The sequence below is a fragment of the Phlebotomus papatasi genome, chromosome 2 (genome assembly GCF_024763615.1).
Source record: "Phlebotomus papatasi isolate M1 chromosome 2, Ppap_2.1, whole genome shotgun sequence".
Classification (NCBI taxonomy): domain Eukaryota; kingdom Metazoa; phylum Arthropoda; class Insecta; order Diptera; family Psychodidae; genus Phlebotomus; species Phlebotomus papatasi.
In genome coordinates this window covers 103,766,614-103,786,438 of record NC_077223.1, presented here as the reverse complement: position 1 = coordinate 103,786,438, position 19,825 = coordinate 103,766,614, and the positions used below count along the sequence as shown (strand labels likewise).

Below are 19,825 nucleotides of genomic sequence, written 5' to 3'. Positions count from 1 at the left end.
TTCCGAAGATTTTTATTTTGTATAATAGATCAATTGATGGTCAAAAGTTGTACAAGAGGAAATAAATTTGTTTTTAAAAATTAAAATTAAGAAAATAAAATATTTGCATTGTACAGGATGGTATTTGCCTTTTTACCAGAAAGCCTTATAGCTTTAAATTTCCATTTGAAAAAAATATATATAGAAAGCGTGTCCACAGTTGTTTTTTTACAGTACATTTCAATTATTAAAAAGCACATTTACAATAAATAATTTAAACGAATAATTTACGAAAACTTTTCTGAAGTGGCGGAGGATCGGGCTGCAAACCTAGGTGTCCTAGGCCTGCGACCCCGATTAGGACAAGCGAATTGTACTTTAAAATATCAGTATCAACAGTAACGTGATTGACCGTAGGCCGGTGATTCTAAGTCTTTACGCACTCGTCTAAAACGTTGGTCCTTAGCAGAGGAAACTGAGAACTTTTAATAACATTTGAGAGAGGAATTCTTTAAAAATTTATAGTTTCGTATTTGAGGAAGGACGGTTCTAGAGCCTGAGACCGTCTTCAGACTAGAGGTTTAGCCCAGTTCGTAAGGGTTTCAAAACCTTGAACAGCAACCGATTTTATGGATTTTTCAAAATCTAATTGGTAATTTGACTGTAATAATCCAATTCTAAGTCAAATTTTTTCAAAAAATCTTGGCTGATAAGATATGGCAAAAAACAAATGGTCAGTAAAAAGTCAAAAGTGGTCAGCAGAAAATCAAATTTGATCAGCAAATAATTCGAAATATTCAGCAAACATTTTCAATTTTGTCAGTAAAAAGTTAAATTTGGTCAGTTAAAACTTCGAATTGATCAGTAGATATATTCGAGATGATCAGTAAAAAAATTAAAAACTAATCAGCAAAAAATTAAAAATGATCAGTAAAAAGAAAATATGGTCAGTAAAAAATTAAAAATCAGCAGCAAAAAAAATTAAAAATGCCGTAAAAAATTAAAAATGAGCAGTAAAAAACAAAAAGTGGTCAGTAAAAAATTAAAAAGGAGCAGTAAAAAAATCAAAATTGGTCAGCAAAAAATTAAAAGTAGTCAGTAAAAAATTAAAAGTGGTCTGTAAAAAATACAAATTGGTCAGTAAAATATTAAAAACGAGCAGTAGAAAATAAAAATTGGTCAGTAAAAAATAAAATTTGATCAGTAGAAAATCAAAAGTGGTCAGCAAAAAATAAAAAGTGGTCAGTAAAAAATAAAAAGTGATCAGCAAAAAATTAAAAGTGATCAGTGGAAAATAAAATATGGTCAGTAAAAAATTAAAATTGAGCAGTCAAAAATTAACTTTTAATTTTTTGCTCACCACTTTTTATTTTTTACTGACCACTTTTTACTTTTTGCTAACCACTTTTGACTTTCTACTGATCCAATTTTATTTTTTACTGACCATATTTTATTTTTCACTGATCACTTTTTAAATTTTTGCTGACCACCTTTTGTTTTTTACTGACCATTTTTTATTTTTTACTACTCATTTTTAATTCTTTGCTGATCACTTTTTAACTTTTTACTGATCATCTCGAATATTTCTACTGCTCGTTTTAATTTTTTTGTTGACTACTATTTATTTTTTACTGCTCATTTCTAATTTTTTGCTGACCAAATTCAATATTTTTAATGCTCATTTTAAAATTTTTACTGACCACTTTTTAGTTTTTACTGACCACTTTTTGTTTTTTATTGATCATCTTTTACTTTTTACTGATCATGTTTTATTTTTTACTGATCATGTTTAATTTTTTGCTGACCACTTTTCATTTTTTACAGACCGCTGTTAATAAAGTACTGCACTTTTTTAATTTTTTACTGGTCTTTTTAAACTTTTTGCTGCCCTTTTTTATTTTTTACTGACCATTTTTTTTATTATTTACTGATCATTTCAAATTTTTTGCTCACTAAATTTGACTTTTTACTGCTCGTTTATTCAATGCCATCTTCAGTAAAATCAATGTTAATGATATTTTCATCAAGGAATGCTTGAAGATACTATAATTCTGTTGTCTTCAAAAGTTGTAAAGGTTCGGATTAAGGAATTTCGTGTTCTTTTTTCTACTCCATCAAATTAACCATGAAGCGTTGCTTTTCTGACTTTAAATTTCAAACTATATGTTGGCGACAGAATAATCTAAAGAAATTATTACCCAAAAATTAAACTTCTAAAATCTAAATAAATTTTAGTCATAAATTGCTTGTTTTGTAAAATACAACTGTGTACACGCTTAACATTTAGAGGATTCATCCTCGTTTTCGTCCACCAAAAAAAAAAGATATGTTTAAAAATGTGTTGATGTGCTTGGGAGTTGGTCATGGAGCTCATTTGTTGGATACGAAAATGGGTAGTTTGGGTGAGACATTAGCAGGGATGGTCCAGGAAGTGATTTTCAGTCCAAGAAGGATGGTGGTCAGAGAAAATAAATTAGAAACTCACCTCATCGGTATCACTTCCGACTAGGAGGAGGTCAAATGGTATTGCCGCTACTAAATCGATGAGAAACCACCCACTTAAGTAGTGCACCGCTATTCGACCAGGATGAGAAACAACCTCGTCCTGACCATTAACAAATGTTGTGCGAAAATTTATTAAAATATCTATCACAAATGTAACATCCACTGCAAAGAGACACAACATTTGCAAAAAGCTCCATTAATCCTTTTTTTATTTTATTTTATTTAAAAAAAATATAATTTCAGAGTGTAATGTATTTTAATTATACAGTTTTTGTTGTTCAAAATGATATTGACGGAGGAAAAAATTGTTAAATGATACCCCATATATGCAAAGGATACATCGAGTCAATTATAGGCTCTCTCATGTTGAATTTACGTTTTTAATGAATTCGCTTTTCAATATCTTTTATATCATTGATTGTAGAGAAAAAAATAACAGAAAAGCTCTATGCTAACCCTTATAAATGCACCCCCAATTAAACAAACTCATTTCTAAATAGAAAATTAGCCAAATTTTCACTGCGTGAAGCCACTAATTTAAGCTTTAGTCAATTAAGCTTTTCATAATAATTTTCAACAGCGAAAGCCCCTAATGTGAGAATTATTATTTCTCACATTACAGCAATAGCGCTTAAGCTTTTTGTTTCCTCAAACCTATAATTAATTAGTTTAATCACAAGTATGAAGCCTACACCAATTTCCCATATCGCAAGTTATTTAAATCCAAACTAATCGTAAATTTTTTTTTATTCAAAGAAAAGCCATGTATTTTGCATTTGAATAAATTCAAATTTTATTACTCAATAAACTGTCTTATTGCGTATTGAGAAATAAAATCTTGAACGATACTTGAATGAATTAGATAATAATGCAAACTCAGGAAAGGCAAGAAAATTGTTTTTCATACTAATAAAATTATTGTTTATTACCAGTTTGAATACAGAGGCGAACCGTTTTTCTTTATACTTCAATTATTGTCCCAATAATTTTAATAGGGCAAGTGTACCAAGATTCGGCATAGTCGCATGCAAACGCCAAAGTCTTAAGTTTTAAATATAATATAATGTTTTTTAATACAAATTGAATTCTTTTGTTACTTCTTTTTTGGAGTGTCTTTTGAAACGTTATAGATAGTTCATCGTCTTTTTTTCTAAAATCTTTCTTCATAAAATTAAAGAAAATATAGGCATAGCTTTGGGTAGTATTCCGGCCACCTTGACATAGGTTCTTGCCCTTCCAGAATTTTTCCAAAGCCTTTTCCACATAATTTCTTTCGTTAAAGTGACATTTTTGTTGATTTTATATATTGTATTAGTTCTCGAGTATGCAAGAAATTAAGTCATGAAAATTCAAGGAACAAAAGAAATGGCCGAAATTGAAAACTAGCCGAAATCTGGCATAGTTACACTAAATGAATTTTAAAAAATGGAAAGCTTTTGCCTCTATAATATTAGGTCATTTAGTAATGATTTGCCGGGTTCTTATTTGATTTTTAAAATAGGTATTATTCTAATGTAACACAAAGCCATTCTTCATTCTACCTGATTGGTCATTTTTGCCGGAATAATTTGAATTATTGTATAAAGGGATAGTAGACGGCGGTGGAACTGAGAGCTAAGTTTTTCAGGACAATCTGTCCTTGCGATGAGCATCGGAATCTGTTGATCAAATCCTATGAATCAAACACACAATTTCACCAGAGCTTTCGACACTTATCGTATAAGTATCGTGATGCATAAGAAAGTAGAGGAGTTAGTGACAAAAATCCTAAGACTAACCACAGTCAGAGAAAAAAAAATGCCAGAACCACTGAGGAAGATATGATATGTCGAAAGCTCTGGTGAAATTGTGTGTTTGATTCATAGGATTTGATCAACAGATTCCGATGCTCACCAGAAGGACAGATTGTCTTGACTCAGTTCCACCAAAGTCGGTTATCCCTCTATACAGTAATTCTTCTTTATTCTGAGTTCTTTTTGTCGATCCCTGTTTTTAAATTGTCTAGCTTTGCGATGTATCGTTTAGAATGTATCATTCTAAATATGTATCGTTTAGTATATGCCTAGATAGAACTACATCAGATAATACCTTTTCAATCCTACTAAATAATCAAAAAATCTTCTTAGGCTACAGCCCAGGCTTCGTGACAACTTAAGCAGTACACTACTGCTTCACAGGCTTCATTAATGATATTGTATGAATAACATTATGTTGCCCTAGGGACGGCCTTGGAGAGCCAATTGTTCGCTCTTATTGATCCAGAACATGGAGATCCATGATCACTGAAATGGATTCTGGCTGGATTCCAGGACTTCTTTTATTGACTGATACTTTTAATTTTGTAATTGCCTCCTCTTGTTTCTCTACCTTATGGAAGTCTACTCTGGTTATACCTATCCCGAAGGTTATTAACCCAGTTGGTTCGTCGGATATCTGGCCAATCAGCCTCCTACCCATTCTATCGAAGATGCATAAAGCTCTGCTCCTTGAGCAACTAACGATTTACTTGGATTCTGCACGACTACTTGTTAAGCTTCAGTTAGGATTTCGTAGTGGTCATCAGAAATTGACAATCGCAAATTTGTTCTGCTGTTACTTCTTGATTTTTCTAAGACTTTTGATAGCATCCCTCATGATTTACTCTGTGTTTCAAACTTTATAGTCTTTTTAATTTCTTCTCTTCTGCTGTTCACTTGATCAAATCATATCTTGAGGGTCGCTCTCAGAGGGTCAAGATTGACAACAAACTTTTGGAGCCTGCAAATCTGTGCAGTGGTGTAGCTCATGGTTCTCTATGTGACCCACTTCTATTTTTCCTTTTTATGAATGACCTTCCGTGAGTTTACTTGATTGCTTGTGTCATCTTTTGACATTCAGGCTGGGTTCTCTCGGGTGAACAGCCATTTATCTTGTGTTGGGCATTCGGTTCGGACTTCATTGAATGGTCTGGCTCTAAATCACAAGAAGTCCCAGGCTATTTTGATATCCAAAAACTCTTAGCGGCACCTAAATCTCTATCTATGGGCAACGTATCTCACTTGTTGAACGGAATCACAACCTGGGTGACATTTTCCCAGAATTCCCAGACAATTTATTTATTATCCCAAAAGTTCCACCGTTTTACTCTGGAGGTTGGTTACTAACGCTAAGACGGCGGTGGCCGCTATCACACAAACATTGAAGTCTTTGTACTCCTATATCTCTGTCTAAATTTTTGCTTTCAAGAGCTCTAGCTCAAAAGCAATAGTTGAAATAAATGAAATGAAAATGAAAAGTGTGTATGTTCGAAAGAAATACACGTGTGAAGCCACCCTATCCTCCTCTATGAAAGGTCGCTTTTTTGTCTTTATCTTCCAAAACACTCCAATGATTTTTACCACTTTTGGACGTGCTTAGACGTTTATTAAGCATACATTTCATCCAGGTACGTCAATGTCCTTGGGTTATTCTTAATAATGGTTTTTTTCAATGTCAAATAGGTAAAAGATCCTAGAGAGCCTATTTTCCGACTATTTAGAACAAATTTAGGTGGATTTTTGAATTTATTCAAATAAGCAGATAGGGTAAAAAAGGTTGTTTGGCACCATTTCCAATTCGGAACTTTAAAATTTCCTTACTGTTTTAAATGGGCTGAGAAATAATGAAGATCACGAAAAAGTATACAAGCTCTAGGACTCAAATAGTCTCATCCCAATTTAGGCTGTTTAATTTTTTAGTAAAGATTTATTCAAAACTGACATATCGAGGGCCTCAGATCATCGATTAGATCCTTTGCATTATCTCGTTTATCTAATCCTTTACTGCCAAATTTTACAGGTTAAATATTGACAAGGATTAGTCTGAATGTGTTATCACACTTGCACATTAAAATTTTAATATGATTCACATTAATTGTCGCTGGTGAGAGTCCAAATGTGTAATTTGTGTGTTTGATTCATTTTATATTCAAAATTTGATTTATTTGTTGATAAAAAGGTAGACTTGGCCCGCAAAATTTGATATAAATTGATTTATAGCATTAATGCGAAAAATTAATGCGATTTTCTCTTTAATTTTTTAATGTGAAAAATATTTATGCTTTAGGTAAATTTAAACTTATTTTTGCAGGCCAAGACCACTTCTTTATCAATAAATAGAAAAACCCCAAATATTAAGTGACTCAAAGACACAAATAATATATTTGGACGCTCACAAGCGACAATTAATGTGAATCACATTAAAATTTTAATGTGCAAGTGTGATAACGCCGTGAGTCTATTATGAACTTTACATTAAAGATTAGGGGGAAATGGGGCACCTTTGAAAGCGGGGCACCTTTGAAATTGTGATTTTTCTCCTATTTTTAAGTCAAACTGAGCCATATTATACTGTAATTTAGCTTCTAAATCTATTCGTGTAACTAAATTATATCACGATAAGGCTCAATTTTATTTAAAAATAGGTGAAAAATCCCACTTTTAAAGGTACCCCACTTCCCCTACTTCTTAATGGTTCCTTTTCCTTTTGTCCGTCTAATCCCAAAAATTCCGAATTAGAAATAATTCTGAATTACCTAATAAAAAAATTTAAATGGAAATAAACTTTGCAAAAAGCACAGGATTATGATTCTTTCCTTCTAAGTTGGTTTGCAAAACAAGCTTTTAATTTAGAATTTATAAAAAAAATGCCAATTTAAATTTGGGGTATCAAATGGGTGTTTTTTTTTAGTTTCACTTAAATTTATTCACAATAAATGCTATACAAATTAACTTTTCTGCGAATCTATATTTTCCCAATTAACACAAAAATTTAAATTTTAATTAAACCAAGCTCTGTTAATTTAATTTTTTTTTTATATATTTAAATGGGGCAGATTGTATTTCCGAGAAAAAATGTGATATTTCATAGAAAAAATGTTGTTGTCAGTGTTGATGTGTAATATAATATATAGCAAGAGTGCATAAATTGTGTAATCAGGTGCTCTCTGAGAGGTGTGTATTAAATTAAAATGTTGAAAAACAAATTTTATTCATTACCTACATTTTATTTTAGGGTATTTTTTCACCTAACTTCGTGAAGAAATTAATGTGAAAAGTGAGTTAATAAAAGAGTTAAATATAGATATAATATGTACACATCAAATGCACTTTTTTATCGCGTCATCTTCTTGTTTTTCTCATTGACCCACAAATGGGGTATTTTTTTTTGCAAAAACTTTTTTTTTTACGTTGTGCCACGTGGACACATTTCCGCGGTCATCAAGGCTATTAACTTTCACACCATGATTTATTCATGGTGATTTTCTTTTTTTTTTCTTTTTAGTATGGTTGGTTTAACAATGCTGAGAGAGACAGAGAGGATTCACGTGGAAAATAATTGTGAAGATGTATCACGTAGATTTTCCACATGTTCGCATGTTGTACATACAATACATATATTTAAAACTCACCTATTAAATCAATTATCACAATGGGGTCGTCAGCATATTTACGATTGCGCCTCTGATTGAAGTCAGGCTCACTGAGTAAAAATGCTGCAACGTAGGGTGTAAAAATGGCTGTATATACAACAAGGATCAAGATGATCCAGTCCCATACCGCCTTGAAGGGGGAGTAGTGCAGGATGGTCCACTTATGGATCCGTGGACTCTGCAACTTGTACTCGGGCAGAACATCAGCGCCCAGAGATAATACCTGCAATGATTATATCAACACTTTGTCATCTTCTTCTCCACAAAATTGGCACATCTTTCTGGAAAAACGGAAAATCTGGATGTTGCTTGGGAAATATAAGGATTGTATTCAGGAGCTTCCTATCTTGAGTATTAAAAAAGTCACATTCTACTTATATGCTATGCAACATTCTTTTCTAGGAATTTAAATATCTATAATAACGAGTCTTCAATTGAGTGAAGTTCCTTGAATTTTTCACAAGCAAGGTATCTTCCTCTCGGGAGATTACAATTCTTGCCAAGAACATGCTTCATTGAATTTATTATCTAAGATTGTGATACTAAAAACAGGAGAGAGCGCATTCAGTTGGTCCTGGTAACGTCTTTTTCACAAAAGACGACAATATAAATCACTTTTTACCAATTTAATTCTATTCGATGTACTTGTACTCCTATTCAAAGTTCTTAAACGTATTATGACTTTACAATGCACTTGAGGGACTTGAGGCAACCACATGATTATTACCAGTAGCTTTAAACTTCCAATTGTGAATTAATAATATGACATGTTTCATTAAACTCAAACCAAGTAAATGCATTACAAATTGAACACACTAATTATTAATATTATTATTAAATTATTATTATAAAAAATTATCCAATTTATTGAATTGCCCGGGAGCATCACGATTTAATCAAAATAAATTTCTTATGACGTTCAAAAGAAGAAGAAGAGTATATTATAGTGGGATAGCCATATGCCAAACGTTTGAGAAAGAAAAGGATGTAAATTTTTATTTCATGAAATTTTTAAGATTTCACACACTAAGAATTATAATGTTTTTTTAAAGAAAATTTTCCCTAGGGGAGACTGGGGCAAAAAGTCACAAAACGTGTATTTTATTTTTTTACAAGCTACTCGATCGCTTCAAAAATTTCAAATTAACGCAGTTTTGTAGGAAATTCACCGCTCTACAACTTCGTGAAAGTAATATTCCTCTATTTTGTAAGGAAATACGTTTATCGAGCCAATTTCTAAAAGGTAATTTTGCGACTATTCTCAAAAACGCTGGGGCAAATAGTACCAGACATTGGGTATTATCATATTTTGACTCGCTTTATTACGGGCTTCCGTAAATTTGAAAAAATACGTAGAGAACATATTTTCATTGGAAATTTATTCATCTACACCTTTGTAAAACACCGTTTTCCCTGTGAGAAAAGTGAGAAAATGCGGAAAGCGGTTTTCAAGCTATTTTAGAAAAAAAAAACACACAAAAGACTACAAATCGTTTGACCAATGCAAACAGCAAGCGGCGAAACATAATAATAACGTTTCTTTTCGCCGTGAGACATCAGAAATTGCTTTCTTTTTTTGTTACTTTTTGCTTTATGCCTTTTGTTACTTTTTACCCCAAGTGGCAATTTTTAATAAAAGGATTTCTGGAGAATAGAACCTTTGTGAAATTTTAAAGTAGAAAGCGGATTCGTATTCAAAGAATACAAATTATTTAGAAAATATTCACTAGTGCATCAATTTTGGAAAATAAGTAGGTAATAATTGTTATCTTCTGCAAGGAAAATATTTCAAAAATAGGACTAAAAATTTCGATATTTTTTATTTTCTAAATTTCTTGTTCGAATTCTAAGACACTTACGACATTAAAGGAGGTCTATGGAGGCTATCTATGGAAAAAAAATTGAGCCGCTATCTTTTTTACCTTGGAAGATATTTAATTTTGAATTTTTCGATTTGTGACATTTTGCCCCAGTCTCCCCTATCATTCTGAGCAGAAACGTCAAATTTCTTAAGAAGTCAATTCTTAACAAAAATTGCTTCTAGTGTGTTTTTAATTATCAAATAGGCTTTCTATAGATAACTTTGAATTATTTATTGATAAATCTGCTAATATTTCTGACAAAAAAGGCGTTTTCCCATTAGACGTGCTATTTTATTTTTTTTTACATATTTAACTTTACCAAATTTAGTCAAAAGAGTCATAAAGACATAAATTTGAAAATAAAAAGCTCCAAAATAAACTTTTAAAAATTTAGAAAGGTGGAGCTATTTTGTACTGTGGGGCTACATTGATATATAATTTTTCCGCCTATTTTTATATGGAGCTCGTTTTTTAATTTTTTATTTATATTGACAATTGTTTTGTAAATTACATCATGTTGAAACCCAGTTTCCTTTAGAAATAGGCGAAAAAATCGTATAATAATGCAGCCTCATAAGCTCATAGTAGCCCCACCTTCCCCTATCAAAATAATAAAGTAAAATTGTAAAACTTTTAGGATACCTCGAATTTTGTGATTATAATTAAATATTTTTACAAAAAAGTTACATTGGTAGTTTTAATATTGTATATTTTTCCTAATTTTAAATGAAACTCGTCCGTACTATATTATTTAACTCCACAAACTAATTGTAAAACTAATTAACATTATGATAATGCTCAGGCTCAATTCCATTTAAAAATAGGAGAAAAAATCCCAACTTCGATGCTGCCTGAATTCAAATGTTCCCCACTTCCAGCTACTTTTCAGAAGGTATGCAAAAAGTTTTAATAGAAAGAAGAATTTTCATCAAGAAGTTCAAACTTGTTTTACATAAATTTTATAATATTAAAAAGCGTAAGGTGCAAATCTAGACAAATTTTGAAACTTATCTCAACAATTCATTAACATAAGCATATGTTAATAATATTTATAAAACGCTTAAAATGATCTGGTGAATAAATCGAATTTGAGAAAATAGCAAAAAACATTTCAGTATCCATCGCAATATCTAGTAATATTATTAATATTATTATTGTTTATTGAAATGAACGATAAAATGAAGGCTAAGGGGTGGGTTACCTCCTAGCATTTTGGTTTTAAAAATATTCACATTAAGTTAATACTTTATAGTGCAGTATAAAAAAATAATTTTTGACTTTCAATAATTCGCTAAACTTTAAATAACAGTAATATAGTTTTGTTTTAATTTTCAAATAAATTATTAATCTTTACTGCTGAATTTTGATTGCGTAAATTAATGAAAAACTACATTCTTTCTGTTTTGGCACATTTAATCAATTTCTATATGCTGGAGCAGGGTTTTTATTTCTAAAGAAATTACAGTCTTACTGTGTTATTTAAATTTTGATATGATTCACATTAATTGTCGCTAGTGAGAGTCCAAATGTGTAATTTGTGTTTTTGAATCATTTTATATTCAAAATTTATTCTATTTGTTGATAAAAAGGTAGACTTGGCCCGCAAAATTTGATATGAATTGATTTATAGCATTAATGCGAAAAATTAATGCGATTTTCTCTTTAATTTTTTAATGTGAAAAATATTTATGCTTTAGGTAAATTTAAACTTATTTTTGCAGGCAAAGTCCACTTCTTTATTAACCCTTGAACGACGAAACACTTTTCACGGTCTGAAAATCAACAATAAAAATTAAACTGAGAAACATAATCAATGATAAGTCTTACATCTAACTTTAGAAAGTCCAACAGTCTGATTCGGTGTATTTTGTGCTTCTATGAACAATAGAGACAAAAATAGCCCAAAAACTTAAGTATTTTTTATGACAATACCAATGAATAATATTTTTCGATTTAATGAAAAATATTACGTATGAGTATTGTAGTTTTTATTGCCGAAAGGGTTTTGCTTAAAAAAAATTGGAAGTATAAAAAATATATAAAATTAATTATGAATTTGAGAATTTAAAAATTCGCCATTTTTGAGCTTAAATATTTACTAGATAGCAAATAGCTAGAGACTTACAAAAAATATTCTAGATTCTTTCAACCTTCTACTTTACCTTTATGTAAAGATATAAGAAAAAATAACTTTAGGTAGTCAGGAAAAATTATTTTCTTTATGGGACACCGGTGTTCCAATCGTCCTTAAAGGGTTAATAAATAGAAAAACCTTAAATATTAAGTGAATCAAAGATACAAATAACATATTTGGATGCTCGCAAGTGACAATTAATGTGAATCACATTAAAATTTTAATGTGCAAGTGTGATAACACCGTATAATTGTAAGTATATAATTGTAATTGTTAATGTTAAATTCCTTAAAATTTCAATACATAATTTGGTATCAGAGTAAACTATCATTTTATCATGAATCTGAAACTCAGTATAGTTAGAAAACTCAGTAGAGAAGGGTTTCAGGCTTCGCACATACTCTAGCTTCGCACACTTTATATCTGTTTCAATATATTTTAATAGCTAGTTTTAAGGGCACATAGGGTAAGTGTGCCAAATTTCGGCATAGTTGCATGCAAACGTCAAAGTCTCAACTTTGAAATGTAATATTTTAAATACAAATTGATTTTTTTTTATTCTTTCTTTTGGAAGAGTGGTGCTTGGAACCTTGTAAAGAGTTTACCGTCTTTATTTACTCTAAAATCATTCTTAATACATTTTAAAATGAATAAAAATAGACATAGCTTTGGTACCCTATTTCGGCCACCTTCATTCTCATAGTTCCTTGCCCTTCGGGAATTCTTCCAATGCCTTTTTCACATCATCTCGTTTGTCGAAGCTACATTTTTTGTTATTCTTTTGCATTGTATAATCTCTAGAGTACGTAAAATCTAAAAGTTCATGGAAATTCGAGGAACAAAAAAGGTGGCCGAAATTGCAAGCGGCCGAAATTTGGCACACTTACCCAATTTCCTGAAAATTCAGGATTCATTAAAGGAATACGGGAACATTACAAAGTGTTTAAAGCCAGAGTGTGTGCGAAACGTGAAAGCCTTTCCCTACCTGTAAGTAAATCACTTAGATAATTGGCTTCCTGTACGTGATGGATACATAAAAGCACTTCATAATACAAAAGCTTGAAACATCTTCAAACTACCTTACCATTGCCTTATCAAATATTTACAAAATCGGTCAAATATTTGGTTATGACCTCAAGCTCAATAAATTACTATTCATTTCCAGGTACCCCTGAGAAAGTTCTAACAAACAAATGATCAGGGAGCGATGTTCAAAAGGTAAATTATTGCGCTTGTTATTTCGCGCTTTCGATTCACTAAAACTTTCTCCTCCCTCAAGGTGTTCACGATCCCATGAACTTTCACCGAAAATCAAACCACACGTTCTGTATATTAGGTGTTTATTGAGTTTTCTCTCAGTTTCCCACCGCGAAATAGAGGAGGGTATATGCTAAATTGGGGAATATTGAGCATATTGTACAAGTCATTCATTATTTGAGAGCTTTTGAGAGTTAAATTTAATGACTTTTTGGAGCACTAGAGAGTTTTCCAAAGCCAAGCTGTTGGTGGTTTGTTGCTATAGTTTTCTTCCTCATTATTTTATCACATTTCATATAGTTTTGTCTTTGAGTTCTGAGGTGTGAAAATTGGGCCAAACCTCAAGTTACTCCATATATTCCAAATATAGATTGTATTCTGCACTGCAATCACAAAATGAGTTATGATGGGACAATTTCTGTGTTTGCAAAGGTGTTATTAAAATGTGTTAATGTGTTGTACAGAGAAATAGGCAATTTGTGCACCATATAAATTAATTAAAAGATCCTGAGAGAGAACTTATACCAATTACCTCTTTGCCAAGGTGAGCCTTTGGTTTTTCCGTGCCGAATCCGTTGAGATTCAAATTTGAATGGGTGGAAATGTGATTTTCAATTTTAACTTTATTCCTCGAATCTGTACTCAGGCGAACACTTGACCATTTCTCTGTGGCCTGAACCATGAGAGACGCAATAAGGGAAGAGAGAACGCAGAATCACGATCAATTCAATTCAAGTTGATATTAAATGCAACAATGACAGCATGAGATTCATTCATGATAAAGAGGAAAATGCTAATTTCCTTGCTTTGGTATATCTGGAAAATACATCTCTTGGAAGTGCAGCATTCATAGAAATGAGGTTCAATCTATAATCGGGGAAATTGAAAGATATTTTGTGAATAAGAAAGTCTTTCAGTTGATCCATTTTAATGGATATAGCACTAATGCTTAAACACACAATATACTTTCTTTACCAACACTACTCGGTATCACGTGAAAAACCCATCGATTGCTCTACGTCAACAATTCATAATTTTCATTTCTCGTCCATTATTTTATATCATTTTTTTTGGCATACACTTGGCGGTGAAATTGAGGTCGTGGAGGTCTAATAAAAAAGGTACATGATTGAGAAACATGAGTCGTACAGTGTTAGAAATATGGCCAGAAAACCATGAAAGCTCCAGCGAGAAGGCAAAAGCTCTGTTTTATTTTTAGGATGCTGGCAATTGTCGCCAACATATCCACAACGACGTAAATTCACACCTCGTTGGATTGTTTCTTGGCACGTTTTTACCTTTTACGGCTCTCTATCACATTTGAGATCTTTGCATAACATCTCATGCTGTACCCAGGAAGCTTTTCCGAGAGAAAGTACACTGAGAGAAACCATTTACCCATTTTAAAAATTTTAAGCTTTACATAAACTTTATGAGTTTGAAGTTTGTGATTATCTATTTTATGGCTGAGAAGTGACGAACCAGTAGGGGTATTCTGTAACAGTATGACAAATATCGGTTACACTGAGAGAAATCCGAAAAAGTTAAAATAACATTCTGAAAATGTTTATTTTACCCTGCAGTATTGATCCGAAATCGGTGAAAATATTACCCTTTTTAGGTGTATTGGGGGTTAAAGGTACCCTTTTTCATGTTAATTTTACCCTTAAAAAGGTGTAAAATTAACATTAAAAAATGTTGATATATTTTTACACCTAAAAAGTGTTAAATTTCTGAGGAAAAAATGTTAATCGCACCCTCTTTTTCTTCTCAGTGTACTAAGAACTGCATAGAGCTCCTTGAAATGGTCATTAAATACTCATTGGCTATAGTGTTTTCCTGCTCCCGAATTCACCACGAAAATTTGTCATATGACATTGTCATACACTGAGAGAAATCCGAAAAAGTTAAAATAACATTCCGGAAATGTTTATTTCACCTTGCAGTATTAATCCGAAATCGGTGTAAATATTATGCTTTTTAGGTGTATTAAAGGTTAAATTTACCCTTCTTCATGTTAATTTTACCCTTAAAAATGTGTAAAATTAACATTAAAAAATGTTGATATATTTTTATACCTATAAAGTGTTAAAGTTATGAGGAAAAAAAGTTAATCGCACCCTCGTTTTTTTCTCAGTGATGGTAAATAGAAGATCGTAAAGTTAAAATTTGATGAACGTTCTCATCCTGTCGTTAGCAGGGATCAGTGATAAATATCAGCATCTCAAGATGAATCATGTCTATAAGTATTTTAAGAATTCCGTCATTTGAGAACAAATCATACACTTTTTGACCTCTTGATATTGAAGTTCTTATATCTTCTGTGAATAATAGGACGGCGTGCTTTGAATTAAACAATAAGTATCATTTACAAGGGTTAGATTCTAACCTTGACAAAGACTAGAATGTCTACACAGAGAAAAAATATAGGGTAGAATTGAGTTTTTTCGTCATTAAGGTTACATTTTACTGCTCGAACTCAAAGAGAGAGCAGCTATATAACCCACTCTTTTCAACATGAGCCACAGGTAGAGGCCAAACGGTAGGAGATATCCACCTTCCGTCTTCGATGACCCCCCCCCCCATAACTCAATATTATCTAGGACCTCTAGGACAGTCTTTTTTCTTGTTTTTCTTACCTATACCTTAATTTTATTGAATGGATGAAGTACCCGTAATTGATGTATCTTTCTTGAATTTACTTTTTTATTCTAAAATGGTGTTTTCTAAGGCAATTTTTTATTTCTGGTTGTTTTTTTAATTTATGAATCAATTTAATCGGTAGTAAACCCGTATGCATCCATAAACCAAATAATAATAATAATGGTAGCAGAACGTTCCATAGAGGAACTTAGACTTTCCCGCAAAGGGAGTTCGGAATAGAGTTGGTAAATTTCAAGAAATTTCATGAATTTCCGCCTGAAGTAGATGGCGACTGCTGTGAAATTTCTGAAATTTTGCCATCTATAGTTCGGAATATTCATTATTATCTTTTCTTATACATGGATGGGGCTGTCAATCCCGTGCCCCGTGGAATCAAGTGCAGTGAAGCTCACTGGATGCAATTCGAACACACTTTATTATTATTATTATGTTAATCCCAATGCCTAATGCCCAGCGCACAATAACTTTTGTTTGTAAATATGTTTTCAAAATTTTCTATGAGAGTGAGCGAGATGATTAGATCTAGATCTCACTCACTCTCATTGAAATGTCAAAAACATGTTTACAAAACAAAAGTTATTGTGCGTTGGCCATAACGCACAATATCTTTTGTTTTGTAAATATGTTTTTGATATTTCAATGAGAGTGAATGAGATCTAGATCTAGTCATCTCGCTCATTCTCATAGAAAATTTTGAAAACATGTTTACAAACAAAAGTTATTGTGTGTTGGTCATAAGTATCTAATCCAAAGTCTTTTTTTCTCTGAGTGTATATTCGAACCATGTAACCGCAATCAATAATATCTGTTAGGAAAACTTTCAATTCATTCTGCATCCCCGAAGCTCATGGAATTCTTGGAGCTTTCATCATGGGAATTTTCATCAGCTTGACCTTTACTTTCCTTGAACCTGTGCTTTTTTACACACGCACTGAATTATTCATATCGTTTGCTATAGATGGGGTGTTTTAATTGCTGCCCTTGATTCCGTCATTCAGTAACACAGAAAACAGCGTCTCTTCTACATCCAATATCCATCCAATGACGCCCAGATGTCTGGGCAGGGTGACCAATACTACAGCCAAGTCACTCTCCCTTCTGAATGTTTCATGATGCCAACTGGACGGATTTCCATTTTCCCTCTGCTGGATTTTTTCTCACATTTATAATTTTTTTTAATACGCCGCATTTCATCTATCTCGGTCCCTTTTTCCTGTGTCTCCTTTGGAATTTGATTTATGATTGAAAATTTCCTGGGCGGTATCACACCATTTCTCTCAGGATGTTGTGGCACATAAATTTATTTCAATGTGACAAATGTAAGAACAAGACTGTCTTCAGATATCCAATCATTTTGTAAGTCATAGAGATTAAGGACAATTCAATTTGTATCAATTGTTGGCTTTCCAATCAGTTTGCTATGGCTAGATGCAATTTGAGGAGAAAACTGTGAAACTACACTTCCAATGTTAATTAAGTGATTCAGAGGATGCAGGATTATGTGCACATGGTCAGTGAGATAAATGAGACAAATTTGCTAAAATAATTACAACGAAGTACCATTAAGTCTTCATTTGATACGCAGTTTGGCTACAAATTTTCAATAGAAACTTTTGCCTCGGCAACTCTTCAATGCAAAGTATTAGGGTAGTATTTGGAATTTCGGACAATGCGGAATTCCGGATTAGGGTAGTGATTCCAAATAACCAGGTTTTCAGAATAGGCGATTAGGATGGAGTCTACACTTATGGATGTTATACACTTATGGACAGCTTGCAAAAATCTTAAGGTCTTACGAAAAACAGATTCCGGGAAGTTGTAAAATTATTAGTTTATGATGTAATTAACCATTTTTTTGATTTTTCGAAATCTGTTTAATGTAATAACTTAAGATTTTTGCGTTGTCCATAAGTGTGTAGAACATCCATAGGTGTAGCTCTACCCTAACAGATTAATTTGCTAAAATTTACGGTTTAAAACCAGTTTCATCATTCAAAACCGGGTTTAAAACCATTCCGAAAATAGGGCATTTAACCGTTTTCTTTTTTGGGTAACAGGATAACCGCTGTTGGTATCACTATTCCGGACAAACTAATTTGGAGGTTCAGGACTAGAACTAGAGCTTTGAAGATTATCCTGATTCTGGTACTTAATGCTATTTACACTAGCCATGGCGTAGCACAGAGGGCCAAATTAAAAATTATATTAGCTAATAAGCTTATTGAAAAATCAAACAATACTGTGAATATTGACGTAGTTACTTAATATGAAAGCAGAACCCAAATGTCACTTCTGGAAGCGTCAGTGGAATTAGATTAAAACCAGAGTGAAAATACTCAGTTAAGGGGTAATTGAGTATCTTCACTCTGGATTGAATACAATCCCACTCCAAGAGAAATCCGAAAAAGTTAAAATAACATTCCGGAAATGTTTATTTTACTCTGTAGTATTGATCCGAAATCTGTGTAAATATTATGCTTTTTAGGTGTATTAGGGGTTAAATTTACCCTATTTAATGTTAATTTTACCCTTAAAAAGGTGTAAAATTAGCATTAAAAAATGTTGATATATTTTTACACCTAAAAAGTGTTAAATTTATGAGAGAAAAAAGTTAATCGCATCCCCGTTTTTTTCTCAGTGTTCATGTCAATAAAATCCTTTTGATTTAGATATTTTGGCGCCAAAATTCATTTTGTAATTCATATCTTCAGGGATTTTGAAAATTTCTACTGATTTTATATACATGTACACAATCTACAAAAACGTTCTTATGGATCTGAATAGCTTTTCCTGCAAGAAGATTGCATTTTAGACATGAAAATAATTTTCATTAAGCAATGTTATTCCGAAAAGACTTTGGACTTTACTTGAAAAATCGACATAAATCTTTTTAGTCCGATTTTGATGATTTTACAAGGTTCAGACATTGATAAGCTTTGGTTTTTTATGAGAAAATGCCAAAATTGTAAATTCAATTCGTCTTTGTAACCCCTTTTTGGAGTTAAATGTACACGTTTTATTTAAAATTCGCATTCAATCAATTTCTTCATCGGTTTTTATGATTTTTATGATCTCGAAGATCCCGAATTATTAAGCAAAGACGAGAATATTCCTACAAAATATTCTCCAAAGTCTAAAACATTTCCAAATGAGCTTTTCTTGATGCAAGTTGTATTAAACCTTTGAATTTAATTTAAAAAAAATCCTAATTTAAACTATGTCATGATTAAACCGATGGGTTTCGTAAATGAAAATGTTGTCAAAATGTTTTTTCGAGTCTAAAAAGCTTTTGAAATCAAAATTATTTTCAAAAATTCCCGAAAATTCAATACTAAACCAATTTTGATTATCTTACGCAGGAGACGGAACAGATATGTTGAGATTTCCCAAAAGCTCTTTTAAGACGAAATTGTTAGCTTTCTCAAAGAAAAGATTTTCAAACTTCAAGCGTTTCCCTAAAGTCCTCCTAAACAACTATTTTCAATTTTGAAATATTAGATTTTGTTTGATGTTTCCTTGAAAAAATCACCATTAAATCCGTTTTGAAACCAAATTTAAATGAATTAGACTTTAAAAAAATTAAAAATATATATAAACAAAGCTTTTTAGGGCAGTAGGGGCGCTTTTTTGGGTAAACGCTCTTTAAAATTTTTTAAAAAAATCGTTAAATATTACATATATAGGGGGTGCAGTGACCCCTAACTACCTCTCTCTCGCTACGTCCTTATCACTAGCTCTTGCGGCCTTCATCAGAGTTTATTCCTCTTTCAAAGTTAAAGATTCATTTCTTCTCCAAAGCTTTCGACTCCTGATGGTGGTCAATTTAGAAACTTTAAAAATTTAAAAGCTTTTATTTAATTAACCTACTGAAGAAGACCTAGAAAAAGATCGAAAGTTCTGGAGAAAGAACTTAATCTTTTACTTTGAAAGAGGAATAAACTCTGACGAGACTATAATGTCGAAAAGAGTTACTTC

General features: G+C 31.9%; 1 protein-coding gene across 7 annotated transcripts in view; it reads right to left on the bottom strand.

Annotated features, from left to right (window-relative positions):
- The window catches only part of LOC129800533 (potassium voltage-gated channel subfamily H member 6), a 148,862-nt gene that overhangs the window by 27,031 nt on the left and 102,006 nt on the right, over positions 1 to 19,825 (bottom strand). For 6 of the 7 annotated variants that reach the window (XM_055844991.1, XM_055844990.1, XM_055844994.1 and 3 more), the window contains 2 exons: positions 7,913 to 8,156; positions 2,465 to 2,646 (listed from right to left, as the gene is read on the bottom strand). In XM_055844991.1, coding sequence (XP_055700966.1) covers positions 2,465 to 2,646; positions 7,913 to 8,156 — 426 coding nt within the window. Of the gene's footprint in view, positions 1 to 2,464; positions 2,647 to 7,912; positions 8,157 to 13,718; positions 13,860 to 19,825 lie in introns of all 7 variants that reach the window. The other variant, XM_055844997.1, reaches the window with a different exon arrangement.